Below are 20513 nucleotides of genomic sequence, written 5' to 3' on the forward strand. Positions count from 1 at the left end.
GTCTCCAGTAGAATGATTTGAATTATAAGGGTGGCAGAGGCTTTTTTATCCTCAGAAATAAGCTCAGTAGTGAGTGCTTCTTGTCACAGATGGAATTGTTCAGGAAAATGTGAAGGGATCTCTTGAATGTGAGCTCATCTAAGCCTCTTGCTTCAATTGATATTCACATCTTTTAGCTCATTAGTGACCTATTAGAGTGAAATAATGGACTTAATCTTTGTCCCTTGCTCTTATAGCTAGCTCAGGTTTGGTTTTATTCTGAATTTCTGCAGTTATTGATCTGGGAGATAAATGTGATTTTTCTGCTTTTATGTCTCAGAGACAGAGCTGTGCACAAACCCTGTGCTTTGGGGGGTTCTTATTGGCCCCTGTGAGCAGGTCCCAGAAATAAAACCTGAATTTGAGAGATCCAAACTGTGCCCACCTGAAAAACAATCCTGAATTTGACTTATCCAGCCTGTCCCAGGGAATGGGGCAGATCAGTGCCACATCCCCTGCTGTCCCAGGTGGGAACAGCTCCCTCTGGAACGGAGCCTGGGCTGCTTCCAGCTGTTCTGGCAGCTCTGGGGCAGCTCTGCTGCTGGGGAGGGGGCTGGGAGGGGTTGGCTGAGCCCCAGTTATCCCAAAACAGCTCCAGTGCCCTTCCAGGCATTTTGTGCCACAGGAGAGGGAGCACGGCAGGGTTGTGCTCTCATTTCACCTCTCCATTTGTTTCCCCTCTCTGTTGATCCCCTTACTTAAGAGTGGTATTTTTTTTTTTTAATGGTGCTTTGAGACAAGTAATTCATGGTTTTCTATTCTTCTGGTCTTGATTGTTTTGGTGCAGATTCGTTAAATAAAATGATTTGTGGAAGCACCTGCTGAGGAATTATGCTCCTGCCAATCTGCCCTCAGCAAAAATTTAATTCCTGTAATAAATATCCAATCCTGCAATAAGTATCCAACCCCTACAATAAATACTCAATTCTTGCAATATATATCCAATTCCTGCAATAAATATCCAATCTCCACAATAAATATCCAATCTCTGCAATAAATACCCAATCTCTGCTATAAATACCCAATTCCTGCAATAAATACCCAATTAAATACCCAATTCCTGCAATAAATACCCAATCTCCACAATAAATATCCAATCCCTGCTATAAATAACCAATTCCTGCAATAAATACCCAATTCCTGCAATAAATATCCAATCCCTGCAGCTGCCTTTGAGTTTGACGTGGTGCAAACGTGCTGGAGATTCCCTGGTTGCTGCAGATTCCCCTCCCAGCAGTGCTGGGTGTTTCTCACTTCCCAGAGAGCAGCTGGATCTCCTGGAGCTGACAGTCTCAGCTCCCTGGGAATCCCTGCTGCAGAGATTGGGGGCTGGCAGATGATGATTGTTTTTATTTGTGTGACAGGAACCTTCTGGGTGTCTGCAGCAGATGCTGTTGAATCCTCACTTCTTGAGGGGGAGAGACTCAGCCTGCTCCTCCATCTGGCTGGGCTTCTGCCTCCTCATTAGGTGCTCTGAATTTGGGATAAATGGGCAGATTGTTGGGATCTGAGCTGCCTGGGGATGCATTTTCATGTTTTAGGCACACAGCTATTTGTATATTCAATTTATCTGCCCATTCCTGAGCTTGGAAAAAGTCTATAACGACTCCTGCCCTGAGCACAAGGACCTTGTAAGAGCAATTAACAATTAGTTTAATCCCTGTCTTGGTTCTAGCTGGAATCAAGTTCTGTCCTAACACCAGGACATTCCAAAAACTTGGTGTGGAAGCGGAAATTTCACTGAGATTTGGTGAAAGTTGTGTAAAATTCAAGGATTAGCTGAGCTATGACTGTGCAGGAGCCAAGTCTGTGAGCACACACAAATCTCTTTCCCCTCCATGCCCCAGTTTAGGTAAAATCTGGTAAAATTATTAATTACTTTTCCCATTTAATGAATTATTAATTACTTGTGCTGTACTGGAGGGGGAAGTATTAATTAATTAATTCACCATCTGCAAACTCTCCTTGAATTCTGATAATAATTTTTTGCATGGTCCAAGGAAATGCTGAAAGCTCCTGAGCTGCTTTCAGCATGGTTAAACCCAGGGATAATCCTAAACACACTCAGAGGTGATTGCAGAGACAATTTCACATCTTTTTGTGAAGATCAAAGATGCAACAGGTTCACTCTCTTAGGGATGAAATTTTGGATTATTCTCTTGGAAGTGGAAGAGAAAGAAAACCAACAGATGCCCCAAAGTGAACAGATTTGCTGCTTTCTTGGCACACAAATTAATATTTAAATACAAAAGTTTTACCTTGAAGAACTGCCTTGAGCAGCTGGAAGTCACCCTGCTCTCAGCAGCACTGTAACTATGCCTAATTATAAATCCCATTGGTTATTTTAGACCCAAATCAGCCACTTAGATCAGCTCTGTGCCTTGGATTTAATTACTGCATGTTATTCACGCTGATGTGCGAGGTAATTGCCAGATTCCAATGTATTAAAAAAGACATTTATCTGATGCTTCACTGAGCTCCCACTTATGGGGCTTTTCTTTCTGTTTCATATCTGCTTTTTTATTACACCCTTGCCAAGGTGTCATTGTGCAGCTTAGCCCCAGGCAAAGCCACCAGAGGCACAGGAAGATGATTTTTTAGAAAATAATCCTGTAAATGTCATTGTTTGCTCAGATCTAATAGTGGCTGGCTGGGAAGAAGTGGGAGTGAAAGAGCACGGAGGCAAAAATGAATGGCAGATATATTTATAACTAATGAAAAGATCCTGCAAGGAGCTCAGCATTCCTCCCTGCAGAGGTTATTGACTCAGATGCTGAGGCTGGGCTGAATAATTTTGTGACTTGGAGTCAGAACTTCAGGAGGTGAATTTGTGGTTCAAAGGTTTCATCCCTGCCTGCCTCCCAACTCTGTTCCAAATGGAGTGGCATCATTTGGAATTGGCTTTGTCTCCCACCCCTCTCCTGGCTGGAGCTGGAATTTGAGCCTGGAATCTGTTCTGCTTGTGAATTATTAGTGCAAACTTAAAAATAGCTTTGTATAGAAAAATAAAAACCCCAACACAATAAACTCTTAAATAAGACAAGTTCTAATTTGGATTATTTCTGAGATTATCTGCTTTTCCTCTCTTCACATATAAAATAGCATCACCTTGCATTTGTCATGGCCCTTGGTTTAAGATGGAATTTGAACAGAATTTTGTGTCTTTTGGGAACTTCCCCACGCCTGGAAATCATGGCAAGCACACAGCAGTGCCATGAAATTTGGTAGGAGCTGTAAACAAAAAAAAAAGCAGAGGTGCAATATTGAAGTAGCCAGATTGATGTTGAACTTGAGAATATTTTCCTGTTGCCTGCAAATTGAGTTATGGTTCAGACAGGGTAGGAGAGAAATTGCCATGGTGTGTATGACAGAATTGGAGAATTCTGAGAATTAAAGCTCAGCAAACACTGGTGGCACCCCCACCCAAATTTAATAAAGAAAAAAAGGCAGGGAGATTGTCAGACACATGAATTATTCATTTCCAGCAAAACAGATTTTCTGGCTCACAAGCAGCTGGATCCCAGTGTCTGCCTTAGCTCTGATCAGGGAGGAGAAGCAATAAGGAATTTTTTATTTTCTCTTTTCCACTTTGAAATGGATGCTGGCTTTGCACTGAACTTGGTGAGAGGACATGGAATGTTCAGCTCCCAGAACTCTGGAAATCTCCTGGACTGTACGTTCTGAGAGACTTTGGAGATCACCACGTGCCTTATGTTCTTTCTTAAATTAAACGTGCACAGTTCCAGTACATCAGGCAGTGCTTAATCTCAATGTTATCTGGAAGGGAATTGAGACAAAACGTGAAATGGCTTCCTCTGAAGGACAAAGGAGCAAAATGCAGGGACTCTGATATCCAGGCTCTCAGCAAGAGCATAACCATGCCTCATCTGCCTGGCTTTAAGGAAAAATAAAGATATTTTGGGGTAGTTCTCCTCAGAAGCTGCACTGGTTGCAAAGCTGAATTGCTGAGATTATTTACAGGGAGCTCAGGTGATGTGTGGTGTTCCCTTGACAGGTGAAACCTCTCAGTGCTACTCAAACAAAACATCATTTCTGGGCACAAATCTTGGTGTATGAAAACAGGAATTACAATGGATTCATGTGATTTAAAACCTCAAACAGCTGCAGAAGCATCACGTGTTGGCTTCTGTTGCTACTTGTATGTTAAAAAAAAAGTCTGGATGTGGCACTGGGTGCCAGGGTTGGGTTGAGCTGTTGGGGCTGGGCTGGACTTGATGATCTTGAAGCTCTCTTCCAACCTGGTCATTCTCTGATTCTGTGAATTCTTGAATTCTATTAAAGGGGAACACAAAATTCTTTTGGCTGATGGTTACTAGTGGAGTTTGTAGCCCTGGGGATCCTTGGAATTGAGTCCTGCTGGGCACTTCAGTGTGAGCTCTGACCTTGATCGAGATTCCCTGCAGAGTTTGACCTTGTTTTCCCCAAGAGCCACATAAAAATGATAATTTTTTGGGAACAAAAAATCAGATTTCTGGTGACACAACCTATTAAAGACTGAAACCTATTAAACACCATCCCAGCAGCTGCTGGGATCTGGGTCAGAGAGGCCCTGGCACTGAAGCCGTGTGGGTTTATTGAGATTATTTACAACCCAGGGGAAACCCACCCTGGGCATCCTTGGCAAAGGAAAACAAAGGAAAATCTCAGCTGGGAAGATGCAGCCAGGAGGGTGGTGTTTGTTTGGGCAATAGCTGTGGTTGTTTTTAAGATATTCAGGATATTCACTGTGTTTATCTGGTGTTTCACACCTGCAGGTGCACGCTCAGGTTAAAATTCCTGTCCTGGGCACTCAGTTCAGTGAATTCTGACTGCACACAATAAATGTGGGATTTACTTTGTGACAGAGCTTTTCCACACTCATTTAGGGTAACCTCAGCCTGGCTGGGGATTGTTAATTATCTCTAAATAGATGCTGCAGCTGAGGGAATGCCTTACATATACTGCTGTATGTTTTATAACATATAATGCTATAAAAATATATATCTTTTTATACAAACCAGAACCATGGGGATGAGTTTTCTGTGCCTGTTTCATGCATCAAACACGTTTTGGGGCATGTAATACACACTGAGAGGGAGCTCTGTGTGTGTTCTGTGAGATGTGCACTCCGATGGGGGTGGGAGCTGCCCTGGCACGGTTTCATTCCACACCACGAGTGCAGGATTAGGGGTGTGAATGGCACAGGCAGCTGGAGGAGAAGGGTTTTCAGCTGCCCACAAGGGATTTTTTAGTGGATCTTGGGGAGATGGTGAGGAGCACTGACAGTTGTCCTCAGGAATTTGCCTGACTGGAGGCACAGGCAGGGTTTGCTGCAGTTGTGGAGGGCTGAGCTGATGGACAGGAATTGTATTTATAAATTCATATATATTTAGTAAAAAATGAATTTACCCATCATAGGAAAGAACCTTTTCTGTCTGAGGAGTTCAGAGATAGTTTTGATGTTTCCATTTGGCCTCGTGCAGAATAAAATTTAAATCTTTTCCTGGCAGACATTCCCTTCCCTGGTGTTTCTGTAGGACAAAGATGTGTTCTTGAAATTGTTCAATCAAGAAATATTTTTGAACAAAGATGTTCTTCCTCTTTGAATTCCACAAAAGAAGATGATGCCATTCGTTTCAGGATTGTTTTTGTCTTAAACATATGACAGAAAGCAGAAACACTCCAGAACACTCCACTTCTAACTACACTGATGGTAAAAAACCATGACCCAGAGGGAGCAGTGATGTATTCTCTTCAGGCTCAGCTGTAGAGCCCTGTGTTCCTGGATCTGCATTTCCTGGATCTGGGTTTCCTGGATCTGGGTTTCCTGGATCTGCATTTCCTGGATCTGCTTTTCCTGGGCCAGCCAGGGAAGGCACAGCCAGGAACAAGTCCCAGCTCTGGCCAGACACGGATGTCAATTGGAGCCAGGCCATCCCAAAGGGACAATCCAGCACTGCTAAAGCGCCTGGTGGGTTTTGTTCTGAGCTGAAACAAGGGCTGGGATGGGGAGCAGACCCACATCACTCCTGTTTATGGGATGCAGGAATTGAAATTCCACTCCCAGCTGTGCTGATCAGGGCAAGCCTTTCCAGGCTGGCTGCTCTTTGTACAGATAATTCCCTGCATCACCCTTGAATGAGAAATGACTGGAAGATGCTCTGTAACAAAACCTTCCTTCTTTAATTTGGGAAGCATTTGTTTGGTCAGGTGCTGGATGGAAGCAAACACCCCGAGCTGGCTGCTCCTGCCTGGGCTCAGACCAGCTGGGCTGGGCTGGAGGAGCAGGGATTTACCTGGAGAGGGGAAATGCAATGTTCAGAGCCCTTTGCACTCCCAGGCTTGTCCTGTGCTCAGTGCTGCACTGTGATCCATCAGCTCAGTGCTGTGCAGGGAGAGGAATTCCATGGAATTCCTTCACACGCCAAATCCCAGGCTCCAACGGAAATTCACTCTGATGGATCACCCTCTGTCCTGTGATGGACTGAGGTTAATTAATCCCTGATCCCCTCATTAGATTTAGGAGGAGAAATGAGCTTCCCTTGCCAATGCTCCATCAGAATCCCTTGATCAGTGAACAGGCAGTGCCAAATCATTCCCTTCACTCCTAAAAGGTAAAGAGAGCTCAGACTGCCAAACAGGTTCTGAAACCTGTGCCCTGCTGTCTGCTGATGGATTATCTCTGCCAAGCCATGACATTGATTTAATTTGGATTGTTTGCTATCTTTGGCTCCACTGTCCCCTCGAATCTGGGGAGGGAACAGCGCCTGAAGAAATGAACTGTGCGAGTTCTGCCCTGCTGCTGGGGAAATGCTCCGTGTGCTGAGCTGCTGGAATCACATCTGACAGCTCCTGGGATTCTGGGGGTGTCTGGAGCATCTGGGGACTGCTGCTGTGTGAGCCCAGAGCTGAAGTCCTGGTGAAGGTGGTGCTCTGCTTGCAGCAATTCCTGGCTGGGAGCCTTGAGTGGCTGTGGCTGACATGGGAATTGTTTCTTGTGAAAGGGGAGGCACAAATAGATATTAATCTCTAATTAATGCCTTATAAATACAGAATATCTATATGATTTAACCCCTGAGAAAGGCCTTTTTTCCATCTTTTCAAGTACTGTTAAAATGGGCAGGGACCAATATGTGGTGGAATAAATATTCATCAAGTTGTGGCTCTGACAGCAGAGACTGGACACAAATTGTTACCCACAAGGCTGGGGATGGCAAGGCTGTGATCCCAGCAGGAGCTGAGAGCTGCTGCTCCCAATTTTTTGGGATGGGTGCCCTCCTGTGATGCACTTGGCTCTTGTGGGCACTGGGACTACAAGGATGTGCACTCCTGCTTTTAATTCAGAGGCCAAAACCCAGAGAAATTCAAGTTCTATACTAGAAAGAACAGAAAGAATTGATCCAAAAGATGATTTTTCCACTGGCTGGAGTTTGAATTGAAATATTGCACCGAGGAGGGAAAAATTGAAACAAGCATGAGCTCAATTGGAACTGAGGAATTGGGAAGAGGAATGTGTGAACCCCTCCTTGTCCCAGACTGCTGTTGGTATTTCTTGCCTGTGAAATTTGTGTCACCTGCCCGGGAACAGGGCTGGGGCTCCAGAAAACAACACGTGCAGGGATCAGGTGTCCCCCAGGCCAAAGCAAAGGGCTGTGCCTGCTCAGGGGACAGCAGCTGCTGGCAGCAGGGCACTGAAATGAGAATTCGCTCAACACGAGTTCTCAAATTGTAATAGAACTCATCTGATTTGATGTGCAATGAGCAAAGTGTGGCTGAAGTCCCTGTCTGAGATCCAGCTCCAAATATAGCGCGTGTCCTTGCAGAAAGAGGTTAGAATGTGAAAGTAAATGTGGATAAATGTATTTAAAAATCACAAAATTACTGCAGAATTTTCACAAAAACATTCCCCAACCACCACCACCAACAAAAACCCCAAACAAACAAACAAAAACCAGAAAAACCCCACAATAACCCAAACAAAAAAAACCCAAAAACCAGAAAAAAACCACAAAACCCAAACCAACAAACAAGAAACCCCAAAAAACAAACAAAGAAAAACCAGAAAAAACCCACAATAACCCAAACAAAAAAACCCCAAAAACCAGAGAAAAAAACACAAAACCCAAACCAACAAACAAGAAACCCCAAACAAATAAAAAAAAAAAACACAACAAACCCACAAACGAAAAACTCCCTGCATGGTTTTGAACTTTGGAAAATCAGAATTTTGACTGAGCAGGGTCATGCCTGAGTTGCAGGTTCCTCATGCAGGACCTGCCACTCTCAGCTGGTTGCACAGGGAGGGAAATCATTTGAAAATGATGTTGAACTATGGGAAAAAAGGGAATTCTGCTTGAGTTCTTCCAGGCTGTGAGAGCTCCACTCTCCCTGCCTGGCCTGGCAGAGCCTCTGCAGCCAGATGTGGTCTGAGTGACTTGGTTCAACTTCTGAAGAAGCTGTAATGTGTTTCCTGTGCTTGAAAATAACTGCTTTTAATTAATAAAATTGGTTTTTTACTGTGTACTCTCAGTGCCAGCTCCTACTCTGTATTCATCTCCCATTCTGCTATCCCTTATGGAAAGGTCTGCCAAAGAACCTGGGCTCATGTTCTTCCTTCAGGGAAGGGATTTTAATATTTTTTACAGGATTTTTCTTTCCTAATTGCTTCATTTGCAAGCCCTCTTCTGAGGGCCCTGGATATCTGAGGAGGAGAAATGCTGTTGATCAACCTGGAGCATCGACAACCATTTGTTTTTGGAATAAACCCATGGTTAGACGGATCATTAAACTGCAGGAATAGCCACTAACCGAGGCTCGGGGACAGAAATAGTCCTTGCTCAGGCTGGAATCTCTCACTCTGGGTCAGGTGTTGGCCCTGGCTCCATGGCAGAGCTCCTCTCTATTCCCAGAGCATCAGGCAGGTGCCCGGCATCCTCTCTGGGATAAAAATGTGCCGGGAATGCAAATGAGGCTTGGGCATTAATCCCTGGAGCGCTCGGAGTTAAAGGGGCAGTGCTGGTGAGAATTATTCCATGTGTAAAGGAGGTGGGAAAAGGAATTTTCTCCAAGGGAGCTCCGCTGGAGTTCTGAGCGGGGATCGGGGTGAAAAATCAGCCTGGTGACAGCAGCAGCCCTTCCTTGGGTAACAAAGTGGTTCCCAAAGCTGCTCGGGGCCACAGCAGCGTGGAGGAGTCTCTTGTGGATTAATTAGACAATTGCTGGGGGCACTGTGAGGGTTTGCAGTGCCCACGGTGCTGAGGGAGCACACACGAGCTGTGACCCTCATTTGTACTTGTTGCTGCAATTAAATGAGGCTCTTTCAGGATTCCACGGGAGATCAAAGTCATTAATGCAGGGAACAAACCTTCCTGACAACCTCCAGAGGGCTGCTCCTGCCCTCCCCGGAGCAGGGAGAGGGGTCTGTGAACGGTCACATTCTCTTGGGTAAAATTCAGGAGTGATGCTGTGGGGGTGTGGTTGCCAGAGCCCTGGGAAAAGGTGAAATGTAATTTTTGGCATTCTGAGGAAGCCAGGAATGCTTCAGAGTGTGTGGTGACGAGGTGGAAATCATGGCAATGTGGGAGAAAAGGGATCAGAGAAGATGCAAAGCTACCCCTTCAGACAAAATGGCAATATTTGGAATACTGGCATCTTGTCTGAACTGTAGATTTTTGTTTCTTGGACTTAAAAAGAAAACAAGAAACCACAGTGATGTGAGTTTCCCTTTTTAAGTGGGTGCTTGTGGAAGGCATTCTGTTTGTGTGTGTGCACCTGGTGCATGGATACCAAGGTGACAGATTCTCCAGAAATTCATCTGAAGAGCTGTCAAGCTATTAACTTACAGAATGAGCAGAGCAAAAAGGACAGTGCAGAAATTAAATATAGCACTTGAGCATTTAAACTGCTCTGTCATTTGATTGAAATGTTTCCTTCCCCTTGTTCCTGCCGCTATAAATCTTCTTTTCCTGACACATTGGCTCTGTCCTAGATGGCAGTTTCTGATGTTCAGAGTTGCTGTGAAGTTTATTTTCAAACAAAAACGTGGCAGTCCGTGCAAGAATAACTATTTTGATTTGGGTTGACAAATATTTTCTAACCTGAAGCTAATATTTTTAAAGGTTCAGGCTGTTGAACAATGAAAACTGAAGCTGTGTCAGGTTGATTTAGAGATGTTTTTGTGTTGATTTTTTTTTTTTTTTGAGAGAGAGCACGCTTGAAATTCACGCAGCTGAGTTTTAGTCACTGCCTTAGAGGATTTTAATTTTATATTCTATTTTTTAAACATGAAAACAGGGCCTCATGCAGGATCAGTCAGCGAAATTCAGAGGGCACTGATGGAGAATCTGTCACAACATTTTTCCTGATTTGGTTTCGTCACCAGAATTGTGCAAGCCGTGTCCTGTGGCTGCAGCTCCCTCGGGGTGTGGGTGCCTGGGAATTTCCCCTTTGTCCCGCTGTGAAATCTGTTCCGCACGTGTGCCTGTCCCTGTGTGGCGTCCGTGGGTTCCTGCACCGCGCCCCTCCATCCCCCACCGGCATTTTGGAAGCAGCATCACCCCAGAGGACTCTTTTAAATCAGCTTTCACTCGCGTGAAACTGAGCTAAAAGGCCGGACCAGTTCTGCTGCCACCTGCTGCTGCTGCTGCTGCTGCTTTTTTTGGCTGCTCCTCAATCATCCCCCTCCTCTTTCCTTTGGCTTCTCTGCGAGCAGTCAATGGGAACAACAACAACAACAAAAAAATAAAAACAAAAAGAGAAATGACTGAATTCTTGTGAAAGGAGGCTGGAGGTCCAAGCTCGCTCGCTGCCTCCCTCCCGGGGTGGGCTGGCTGAGCAGGAAGGTGGGACAAAAGGGACAAAAGGGACAAAAGGGACAAAAGGCACAACCCAGCCCAGCTGGCTCCTCCGGGAGGCTCTCCCCTCTCGCTCGCCCTTTCCCCCGCCGGGTTTGTAGCAGCAGCACACCCGGTAACACAAACCCGTGTCGGGATTAGCAGCGCGGTTACACTTGCGGCAGCTGCCCGCGTGTCTCTGACCCGCTACAGAATCAGCGCAAGCTGCTCCTGCTACTCTTTCTCCTGATTTTTATCGAGCCTTGTTCCTCCCCTCCCTCTGTTTCTCTCTCTGCCCTCCCCACAGCTCCACGCCGCTCCTCTCCATGCTTGCCTCGTCCCTCGAGAAGAACCACAGCCGAGTTTGCCTAGAGCAGCCCCGGGAGACTTTTCCTTTCCTGAGCCAGCAGAAGGCAAAGGGGGGCTGGGGAGGGCGGCTGAAAGCCGGCCAAGCCTGGTGGCAGTGCTAAACCTGCTTTGAGAGAGAGCGGCCAGGGGAGGGACTTTTTGTAGAGGAGAGAAGGAGAAAAAGAAACTTGAAACTGGCGTCCCTTGTGACACGAGCGTGTCCCGGCCATCCCCTCCCACCGCGCCGCTCGTTCAATGAGAGCACGTGAAGAACATGAGGTTTCCTGCTTGAGAGGGAGGGCAGCGCCGGGCGGAGAGGGAGGAGGAAGGAGGAAGGCGACTTGTGGCTTTGCGGTGTGGTTCACGCCGGGATCAGAGCTACGAGCGCCTGGGGGTGGGAGCAGAAGGAGAAAGGGCGTCTGATGCCAGCTGCCAACATGACAGAAACCCTGCAGCTCCCGGCGCTGCGGGTCCCCGAGCAGCAGGTGCTGGAGGGCGGCTGCGCCTGGTCCAGCTCGTCCACCCCGACCCTGCGCAGGAAGCGCTTCAAGATGAGGCGGATGAAGAACGTGCAGGAGCAGAGCCTGGAGGCCGGCAGGTACCCGGAGTCTCCTTCCTCCAGCAAGGAATTCCTGCAGCTCCCATCCATTGAGATCACCCCCTCCAGTGACGAGGACACCCCCTGGTCCAACTGCTCCACTCCCAGTGCCTCCCCGCGCCGCAAGCGCTTCCTCCTTCGGAAGTGGCTGCGCGTCCGAGAGAAGAAGGAGTGCAGTGAGAGCAGGTAGGTCCTCTGGCCGCTCCCCTCCCCCGCTCCCGAAAATAGGCTGGAAGGGTCTGGTGTTGCCCCGGATGTGCCTCTTCCCGGATTTTGTCCTCGCCCGTTGGCTGGAATGTGGCGTGGTGTTGGCTGGATGTGCTGGTGCCAGAGGAAAAGGCCTGGGAGCTGTTTGGGAGTGGCAGGGCAAGGCTCTGTCCTCGCTCCTGGTCCTCCAGGTGACACTGAGCCAGTGGGTGAGAAGGTTTAACCTCACTGAGGTGTCCTGAGGATACCTGAGGGAGAGGAGTGACCTCTCTGCTGGCATCGCCTGCCTGGGAGTGATGCTGCCAGACCCTGCCAGTGTTTTTGGGTGATGTGATGCTCATTCCCACCACTGAGACTTCCCTTGAGATCCTTAGTACAGGGACAAGAGAGAGACACCAAGCAGCCCAGTGGGTCTGTGTGTCAAGGTGGCTGGGCTCAGTCCTTGGCAGCTTTCCAGACCTGAAAGTCACACAGTCCTTTGGCTGGAAAGGGCACAAATCATTCCCAAAGGCCTCCAAGAGCCTGTCAGCACAGGGAATTAATGCCCAGGCATTGTATTGTGTGGCCACGGGAGATAAAGCTGCACCTTATGTAACCCTCTGCAGGGCACCCCACATGCAGGGGAATTAATTCTCCCTGCAACAATCTACATGCAGTGCAATTAACTCTTCCTTTAACACTCTACATGCAGTGCAATTAACTCTTTAACACTCTACATGCAGCAGAACTAACTCTCCTTTTTACAATCTATATGCAGCGCAATTAACTCTCCCTTTAACAATCCACCTTTCTTGAAGGCCCCAAACACACAAGACACTTGAAGGATTTCTCCAAGAAATGGATATAAGTTTATAAATCCTTAGGCTGGCTCAGTGTGGGCCAAGTTTTCTTCCACTGTTTGCAGCTCCGGTGCAGCCCATCTGTGGGGTTGTGTTTAAAGGATGTGCTGCACTTCCAGAAAAAGAGAAACCTTGAACATTTCTGCACCCACCAAACCACACCGACTCACTGCCTGCTGTGGTGCTTGAGTGTTTACAGGGCAGAGCTTTGAATATCCACCCTGATTATCTGATAATTTTCCTTTCATCAGGTCCCTTTAGCAAGGTCAGTCTGTCAGCTTATTAATTTTTTAAGAACTTTCATCAATGAATGCATGCCATTGAGGATCTGATAACCCCTCTCAGCAAGTTGACATTGAAAAACAACTCTTGGTTTAGGAAACATTTCTGATTTAGGAAATCTTTCTGATTTAGGAAATATTTCTGATTTTCACATAGCAGTGGTGGTGCAAGCAGGGATTCAGGCACAGCACACAAAATGGGAAAGGTAATGCATGAGGCACGTGCTGAAGTGTCAGAATATTGAAGTTCAGAGGATGAAGGATCCAAAATCCTTCAGCTGAGGATTTAATTTGGATTTATTGATGGTGAATGAGTTTCAGGCAGGCCAAGACACGTTGCTTTTTGTGTCAAGGTGGAAGAAAGAGCTACGTTTCCTTGTACATTTGTTGTTTACACACGTTGCCACGCTGACAACTTCCTGCTCAGTCATCCCCAAGGGATTTTTTGGTGATGTTTGGGAGCAGTGACTGGAAGGAAGGTGAAGTGGTGGACATTGGCATACCAAAGCCAGCCTGGCACCTCCTTTCTCCAGTGCAGCAGGATCCAGATCCACCCCTCCTGCCCCGGGAAACACACGGTGCTCTCCAATGGCATTTTCCAGGATCACCCCTGGGCTCTCCCACCGCAGGAGCAAACAGCCCCCAGGAGAATGTGAAAAACACCAATCATTTGGTTCTAGGATTTTTAAAGTTTCATAGTAATAAAATGGTTATAAAGATAGTAATAAAATTAAGAGTAATAAAAAAATTGGATAATTAGGATTAGGATAATAGGAGACAATAAAAACAAAGAGTTAGGGACAGTCCAGGTACCTCTTTGTGGGCAGAAATTAAAGGACCCAGGTTAACAGAGGATTAACCCTTAAAAGCAACAGCCTGTTGCACATTCATACACCTCATACATGACGAATAAAGTCCATTCAAACAAAGGATTCTGTCTGTCAGTGTCCACTTCTTCCTCTGAATCCTGACAGTCTTCAGGGCAGAGCAAGGCAGGAAGAAGTTAGTTTCTTCTGATACTGGAGCAATAAATTCTTTTTCTCTGAACAATTTAGGTGTCCTGTGGCTGCTATCTTGGTGCGAGTACCTTATTCCTCTCTTTTAAAAGTATCTTACATAGCACAGCTTCTATTTTAACATTGTGTTATAACCTAGAACTATATTTAACTCACTACTTAAGAAAATTAATACAGCATAACTTTCTAACATTACACATATAATATTAATTTGAATATTTGCGAAAAGCCAATCGTGAAATATGCATTTTTCACAAGCAGAACCTGTGGGGAGCTGGCCATGGAAAGGGTGATAAACCCTGAGGGGTTTCTGGCATTCATTTGACAGAGATGTGGGGTGAACTTTGCTGTTCCCCCAGTGAAATGCAACTTTTGCAGGGCAAGAAGCTGTTTTGCTCTAAACCAGCCGTTGCCTGTTTGCTGCTGCTGCTGTAGCAGGGTCAGAGAGAGCCCCTGCTCTGTCCTCTGCTGGGCTGTGCTGCTGGTGACAGATGCTCCAGTGTCACCTCTGTGCTCTGTGATGTTCGAGGGCAGCAGGGACAGCTGTGCTGAGGGGTTTTGTGCAGCAGATCACTCCCCAAGCTTTCATTTCTTCCATTCACTTGGTGGTCTTGTCACTTCAGGACAGGAAATAAACCAACATGGACATTGGAATCACCAAGGTAAAAAGAAGGCAGTTTCTGAGTCCAACATTTATAGATTTCCAGAAGTGACAGTGGAGTGGAGGGTGACAGTGCCACCTCTCCACTGCCACTGGACAAACCAACAGTCCATCACATTTCTCCTCCTCCAGAAAAGAATGCAAAACAATAATTAATTAGAGAAAAGCGTGTGATAAAGTTCATTACAAGGATGTAAACATCAGAAGGTTTAGAAGAGCTTAAAAAAACAGGGCAGCAGTGATCAGTGACAGTGTCCCAGGGATCCCCAGCGTGTGCCACCCTGTGCTGGGAGTGCAAATCCCCAAATTCACCTGCTGAAACCTGCAGCCTGTGGAAACAAACAGAAATAAACACAGTTTGCTGCCAGTCACTCCATTCCTCTGGCTGAGTTGCCATCAGGCTGCTGGAATCTCATTTTTGGGGTACCTTTTATCCCCGTCCCGTGGGCAGCAGCTGGGTGGTGGCAGGGTTATCCCAGGAAGGCTGGCAGGGTTTTCCCAGGAAGGCTGGCAGGGTTTTCCCAGGAAGGCTGGCAGGGAGCAGGCTGTGCCCCAGCTGAGCTCTGCTCTCTGAGCCCCAGCAAGAGCTCTGTGACCAGCAGCATCCAAGTGAATAAATAAACATGGTCTCTAAAGCTCCAGGTCTGCTTTTCCCACCTGGAAACCCCCACGTGCTGGTTAGTTTTTAACAGCCTGGCTAATTGTGAGCTGTGTTTACCTGCTGGCTCTCTCGAAGCTGACAGAGCAGGAGGGACAATGTTCTTTTCCTTGCATTAAACCCCAGGGGTGGCTGGGAGAGCCTTTCCTGCCCCTGGCACTCGGTGTTCAAGGTGAGAGAGCAGGAAGGCAATTCCTTGGGGGTAGGACTGTCCCTGGAACTGTCCTTGTTCAAAGAATGATGGCCCAGACCTCAAGGCTGCTGTACAGATGATAAATAGGATGGTTTTTATGAGGGATGCAGGCAGCTCCTCCTCTCCCCCTCAGCCATCATTTGCCAGCCAGGTAATTAAGTTATTTACCTTTATAAACGATGAACTCTGCACACAGGCACACAAGTTTATTTTTAAATTTTTTATTAAGACGTGCTGATGTTTCTTCAATCTGGTGGCATTTTGCTGTGCATGCAACCTGCATGCATTATTGATGTGGGCATAAGGCAGTTGATCAGCTTTAATTTATTATTTACCTCTTCCAGCCAGCCTTGCTTGTAATTTCAGGACCTGCACGTGATTTTGGGGCAAGAATTGCTGAGTAGATAATTCAGGCTTCAATTTAAGGACAGCTCTCCCTTTGGCCTGGGATCAGGACTGCTTAAGAATGAAATGTTGGTGCTGCTAAAGATGCAAAACTTGTGGCTTTTGTTGGAGCAGCTTGTGCAGCAGTTCTTGACACTTCTGTAGATGAATTTACTCAGGCTGGTTTTCTGCTGGAAACTCTGACACTCACTGTGGATTCATCCAAAAGGAAAGACTTGTCTGAGTCCTAAAACGCCTCTAACACATTAAAAATGAAGTGTATTATGAGAAGAATTCCATCCCAGCTCAGAAGAGTGTCTGTGCTGAGGAGCTGGAGGTTTCTTGAGCTGCCAGCTAGGCAAATGTGGAAGTTTTTCAGATGAAATCCTGATAACTATTCTCAAGGCGTGGAACAAATGAGGGGAGGCTCCAGCACTGCTCAGCTCTGGGCTCTGAGGCTGCTTCCCTTCATGTTCTGAGGTAAAAATTATCCGTTTTTCTTTAAAAAAACTTTCTCTTGATCCCTCTAGTGATATAAATTTGTTAACAGTGAAATATTTGTTGAAACTTGAGCTAAAATTATTTAGAAATTGGTGGCTTAGATATTTTGAATTGGCTTATAAAGGTAAATGAGCCTTTAATTTCAAGTAGCCCATCATGCTTTTGCCTTCCTTAATTAAATTGAAATTCACTCTGAGGCATTTCTGGGAATAAATTAATGGTCATTCCCCTTTTTCTAACTTCAACACGTGTGGAAAATATTGTGTCATTTTCTAGAGGAAAAATCCTGAGTGATGTGATTTTCCCCCGAAGAAACTGCTGATGGTGAAAAGTGAAAAACCAAAAAGCTGCAAGATTAATTAGAGGTTGTAGAGGTTGTAGATCCTCTTCCATCATGGAAAAGTGACGCAGGTCTTTGGGAATATCCTGGAAGAGTTTCCTGGTGAGGAGGGAGCTGCTCCAGCCCTGGGCTGGGGTGGTTGGGGAGCTCTGGGCAGCCCTGGGGAGTTTTGGTCACTCTGTTCCGAGAAGCTGCAGAATGAGAAGCTCCAAATTTTGCAGTTCTCAGTTTTTGCTGAACTTCCACCTCCCAGCTGTGCCTCGGAGGGGAGGAAATGGGGCTGCTCTTCTCTGAGCAAGAACTGGGAAGTGGGTGCGCCCTGCGCTCGCTCATTTCTGCTGAAATTCTTGTAAAAATCTCTGTTGTGTGAAGAACTGATGGCTCCACTGGGATTTCATCATGGAAGAGGCAAATGCTCTTTTCCCCCCCCATTTTTCCTTGTAGCTGGAGCTGCTTAATTGAGGATTTAGGGAAGACAAATGTCACATTTTGTCTCCGAGGGAAGCAGCTGCTCTTCCCTGCTTGTGGTGCCTGTGGAAAACCCATGAGCACAAACCTGAGTGATGGGATTATTATTTTTTTTTATTTAAGAAACTACTGATTGTGAAAAGTGAAAAACCAAAAGATTAAGGTTGTAGATCATCTTCCATTATGGAAATTGATCCAGGTCTTTAGGAATATCTATGTTGTGCCTCTTCTAACCCGAAATTTGAAAACACACAAATGATGGCTTGGTAGCAACTCAGTATGAATGAAACTTCTTCCTTTTTGAACCTTCAGGTTCAAGTGAGACCTAAAGTGCTCCCAAAAAAGTGATTTTTTTTTCTTTCTCAGCTGCTGCATGCCTGTCTCCTGGGGGTGCTGGTGTGCTGTTTGTTGGGATTGCAGATTTTTTGCCATTTGTTTCTGGTAGTCTGTGCCAAGTGACTGTGAATTCTGCCAGTCCTGGTATTTTTTGTTGTTTTTTTATTTTTATTTTTTTTTTTTGGCTGAACCTCACTGCCTTTGTGCAGTAGTTTGTGGTTTTCTTTTAAAATATTTGCCTTCCAGTATTTGTGTGGTTTAGGGTGACCAGTCACCCAAGAGCATTAAACAGGAGTGATTTACAAACAGCCCGGCACTGAAATGCTGTTGATCTTATCTGGTCAGCAAATATTTGCCATCGGGCCATCTGAGATCCGTGCCCTGCCTGTGCCTGCCGATGGAATTTCACAATTAATTCCCATTTTCCTTATCTCCCTGCCTTTCCACGGGCTCTGTGTCCAGCTCAGGGAAACAGAGCAGGCTGCTGCTCTGTAAATGAGATGTTGGTGAAAGGGCTGGTCTGGAGGGGGGAGGCTGGTGTTGGTGTTTTTCTTGGTGAAATGAATGAGGTGAGAGGAGAGGGCCACGCTGCCCCTTTAACCCTTTGCAGCAAGGAGAGGTGACGATCTCAGTTCACACTCCAGCTCTGAGTGCGGCTCTGGGTGACATTTCACCTTTTATCTATTTTTGATCATTTCTAACGGGTTTAGACTGCAAACACGGCTTTGCACCCTCCCCATCCATGAAGCTGAGCTAAGATGGGGAGGTTTGGAGCAGGAGGTGCCTGTTTGGCTCTCAGGAATCTCTTGGAGACCTTAAAGCCTCTCCAGTACCTAAAGGGGTTACAACAAGGCTGGAGAGGGAGATTTCACAAGGACATGGGGGGAATTCTGTGAATTCTGTGACAGGACAAAGGGGAACAGCCTTGAACGGAAGGAGGGCAGGTTCAGAGATGGGATATTGGGAGTAAATTCTGCCCAGAGCAGCTGTGGCTGTTCCATCCCTGGGTGGGTCCAAAGCCAGGTTGGACAAAGCTTGGAGCACCCTGGGACAGTGGAAGGTGTCCCTGCCCACGACAGGGGTGGAATGGGATGAGCTTTAAGGTCCTTTCCAACCCAAACCATTCTGGGACTTTCCTCGTGCTCTCCAAGCCTGGGAGCTTGCAGCACCCGTGGCAATCTGGCTCTGAAGGTTTTGAATTTTAGGTTTTGAATTTTAGGTTTTGAATTTTCAGGCTGAAAGCTTTAGGGCTGCCCAAGGCCAGCCCTCCTGGACTGGTACCCCTGGAACTGGCATTTCCCCTTGGTGTCCCTCCATCCTCCTTTTCCTCCTCCAGGAGTCTCCTGACCTTTGTCATGGCTCAGTCCCTGCCCCACAGGGGGTTTGGGGTACAGGGACTGGGTTTTCCAATTTGGAAGTAGCCAAAACTGAGTTCTTGCTTAAAATTATATGAATTTTAAATTGTAAATGAGGCAGCAGGGATGGGAGGGACGTTCCTGCTGGTCCTGGGAAATCCAAGGTGGGGGCTGCATTCTGGCAAGGAGCAGCAGAGGCAAAGTGGGGAATTGAAATTGGGAATTGGAATTGAAAGATAAAATTGTCTTTGAGGAGCTCCTAAAGCCTCCTGTGGGAAAACACTCACGGGGACTTTGCTTCTGCCACACCCAAAGCCTGGGCTCAGTCTCCTTTTATTGCCCTGTTTATGCTGTCAGGGAAAGATGGGCAACAAGAAGAATTATCCAGAAGAAAATTTCCAGGAGGATTCACCAGGAGAATTTTCAAATGAAGACCCTTTGCACATCACCCTTTAAAATATTCCATTTTTGGAATTGTCTGTTTGTTGCCCTGTTTATGCTGTCAAGGAAAGATGGGAGAGAAGAAGAATTTTCCAGAAGAAAATTTCGAGGAGGATTCACCAGCAGAGTTTTCAAATGAAAACCCTTTGCACATCACCCTCTAAAATATTCAATTTTCATTACAAATCTTCTAGACTTAATTAAAACTGAGCTTTGGCTTTAAATTATATGGATTTTAAAGTGTAAAAACCCTTTAAAAGGCATGATGAGAATTTCTTTGCCATTTCGGAAGTAGCCATAACTCACACCAGGTATTGGCACTGCCATCCTCTTTCTGGTGGCTGTTTTTCAGTCACCCAAATTATTTTATTATTTTATTTTTATTATTCTATTGTTTTATTTTTATTATTTTATTTTACTTTTATTATTTTATTATTTTATTTTTATTATTCTATTGTTTTATTTTTATTATTTTATTTTACTTTTATTATTTTATTATTTTATTTTTATTATTCTACTGTTTTATTTTTATTATTTTATTTTATTTTTATTATTTTATTATGAGTTTCTTATTATTTTACTACAGATTTTAGGCAGGTAGAGTCAAGTCTTTGTACTTGCAGCTGTGAGAATAAAAAGAAGCCTTTAGTTGTCCAAATAACCAAAAAACCCTGTAAATTTTAACTGAAACCTTGATGTGTTTGATTATAAACATATGATATGTGTAAAATTTGTTTGCATATCTTTCAGTTCCCAGATCTGTTGGTGAAAACATTAATGTATTGTGAATATTTTGGTGGATTTCAGTTTAAATCTGTTGCCAGAGTTGTTGAAAACAATTGAAGAATTTGTATCCCTGATTGGCAATTGTCAATTATTCCATTTTTTGGGAAACAGGTGATACTGAACCCAAAGCCTAACGAATAAAGGGGTTAATTAAACAAAGTGAATACAAAATACTCGGCTGGGTTCAGACCTGGAATTCTCACTAACAGCTGGGATTTGTTTGGATAATG

The 20513-nt window shown here is 45.5% G+C and overlaps 1 protein-coding gene across 5 annotated transcripts in view; it reads left to right on the forward strand.

The window, feature by feature from the left end:
- Positions 1-11277: 11277 nt before the first annotated feature.
- The window catches only part of GRAMD1B (GRAM domain containing 1B), a 103521-nt gene continuing 94285 nt past the window's right edge, over positions 11278-20513 (forward strand). For 2 of the 5 annotated variants that reach the window (XM_039721773.1, XM_039721774.1), the window contains exon 1: positions 11279-12003. In XM_039721773.1, the coding sequence (XP_039577707.1) occupies positions 11642-12003 (362 nt within the window). In that variant the 5' untranslated portion in view covers positions 11279-11641. Of the gene's footprint in view, positions 12004-20513 lie in introns of all 5 variants that reach the window. The other 3 variants (XM_039721775.1, XM_039721776.1, XM_039721777.1) reach the window with 2 other exon arrangements.

This window comes from Passer montanus, unplaced genomic scaffold, assembly GCF_014805655.1.
Source record: "Passer montanus isolate IOZ18808 unplaced genomic scaffold, ASM1480565v1 scaffold47, whole genome shotgun sequence".
NCBI classification, from domain to species: Eukaryota; Metazoa; Chordata; class Aves; order Passeriformes; family Passeridae; genus Passer; species Passer montanus.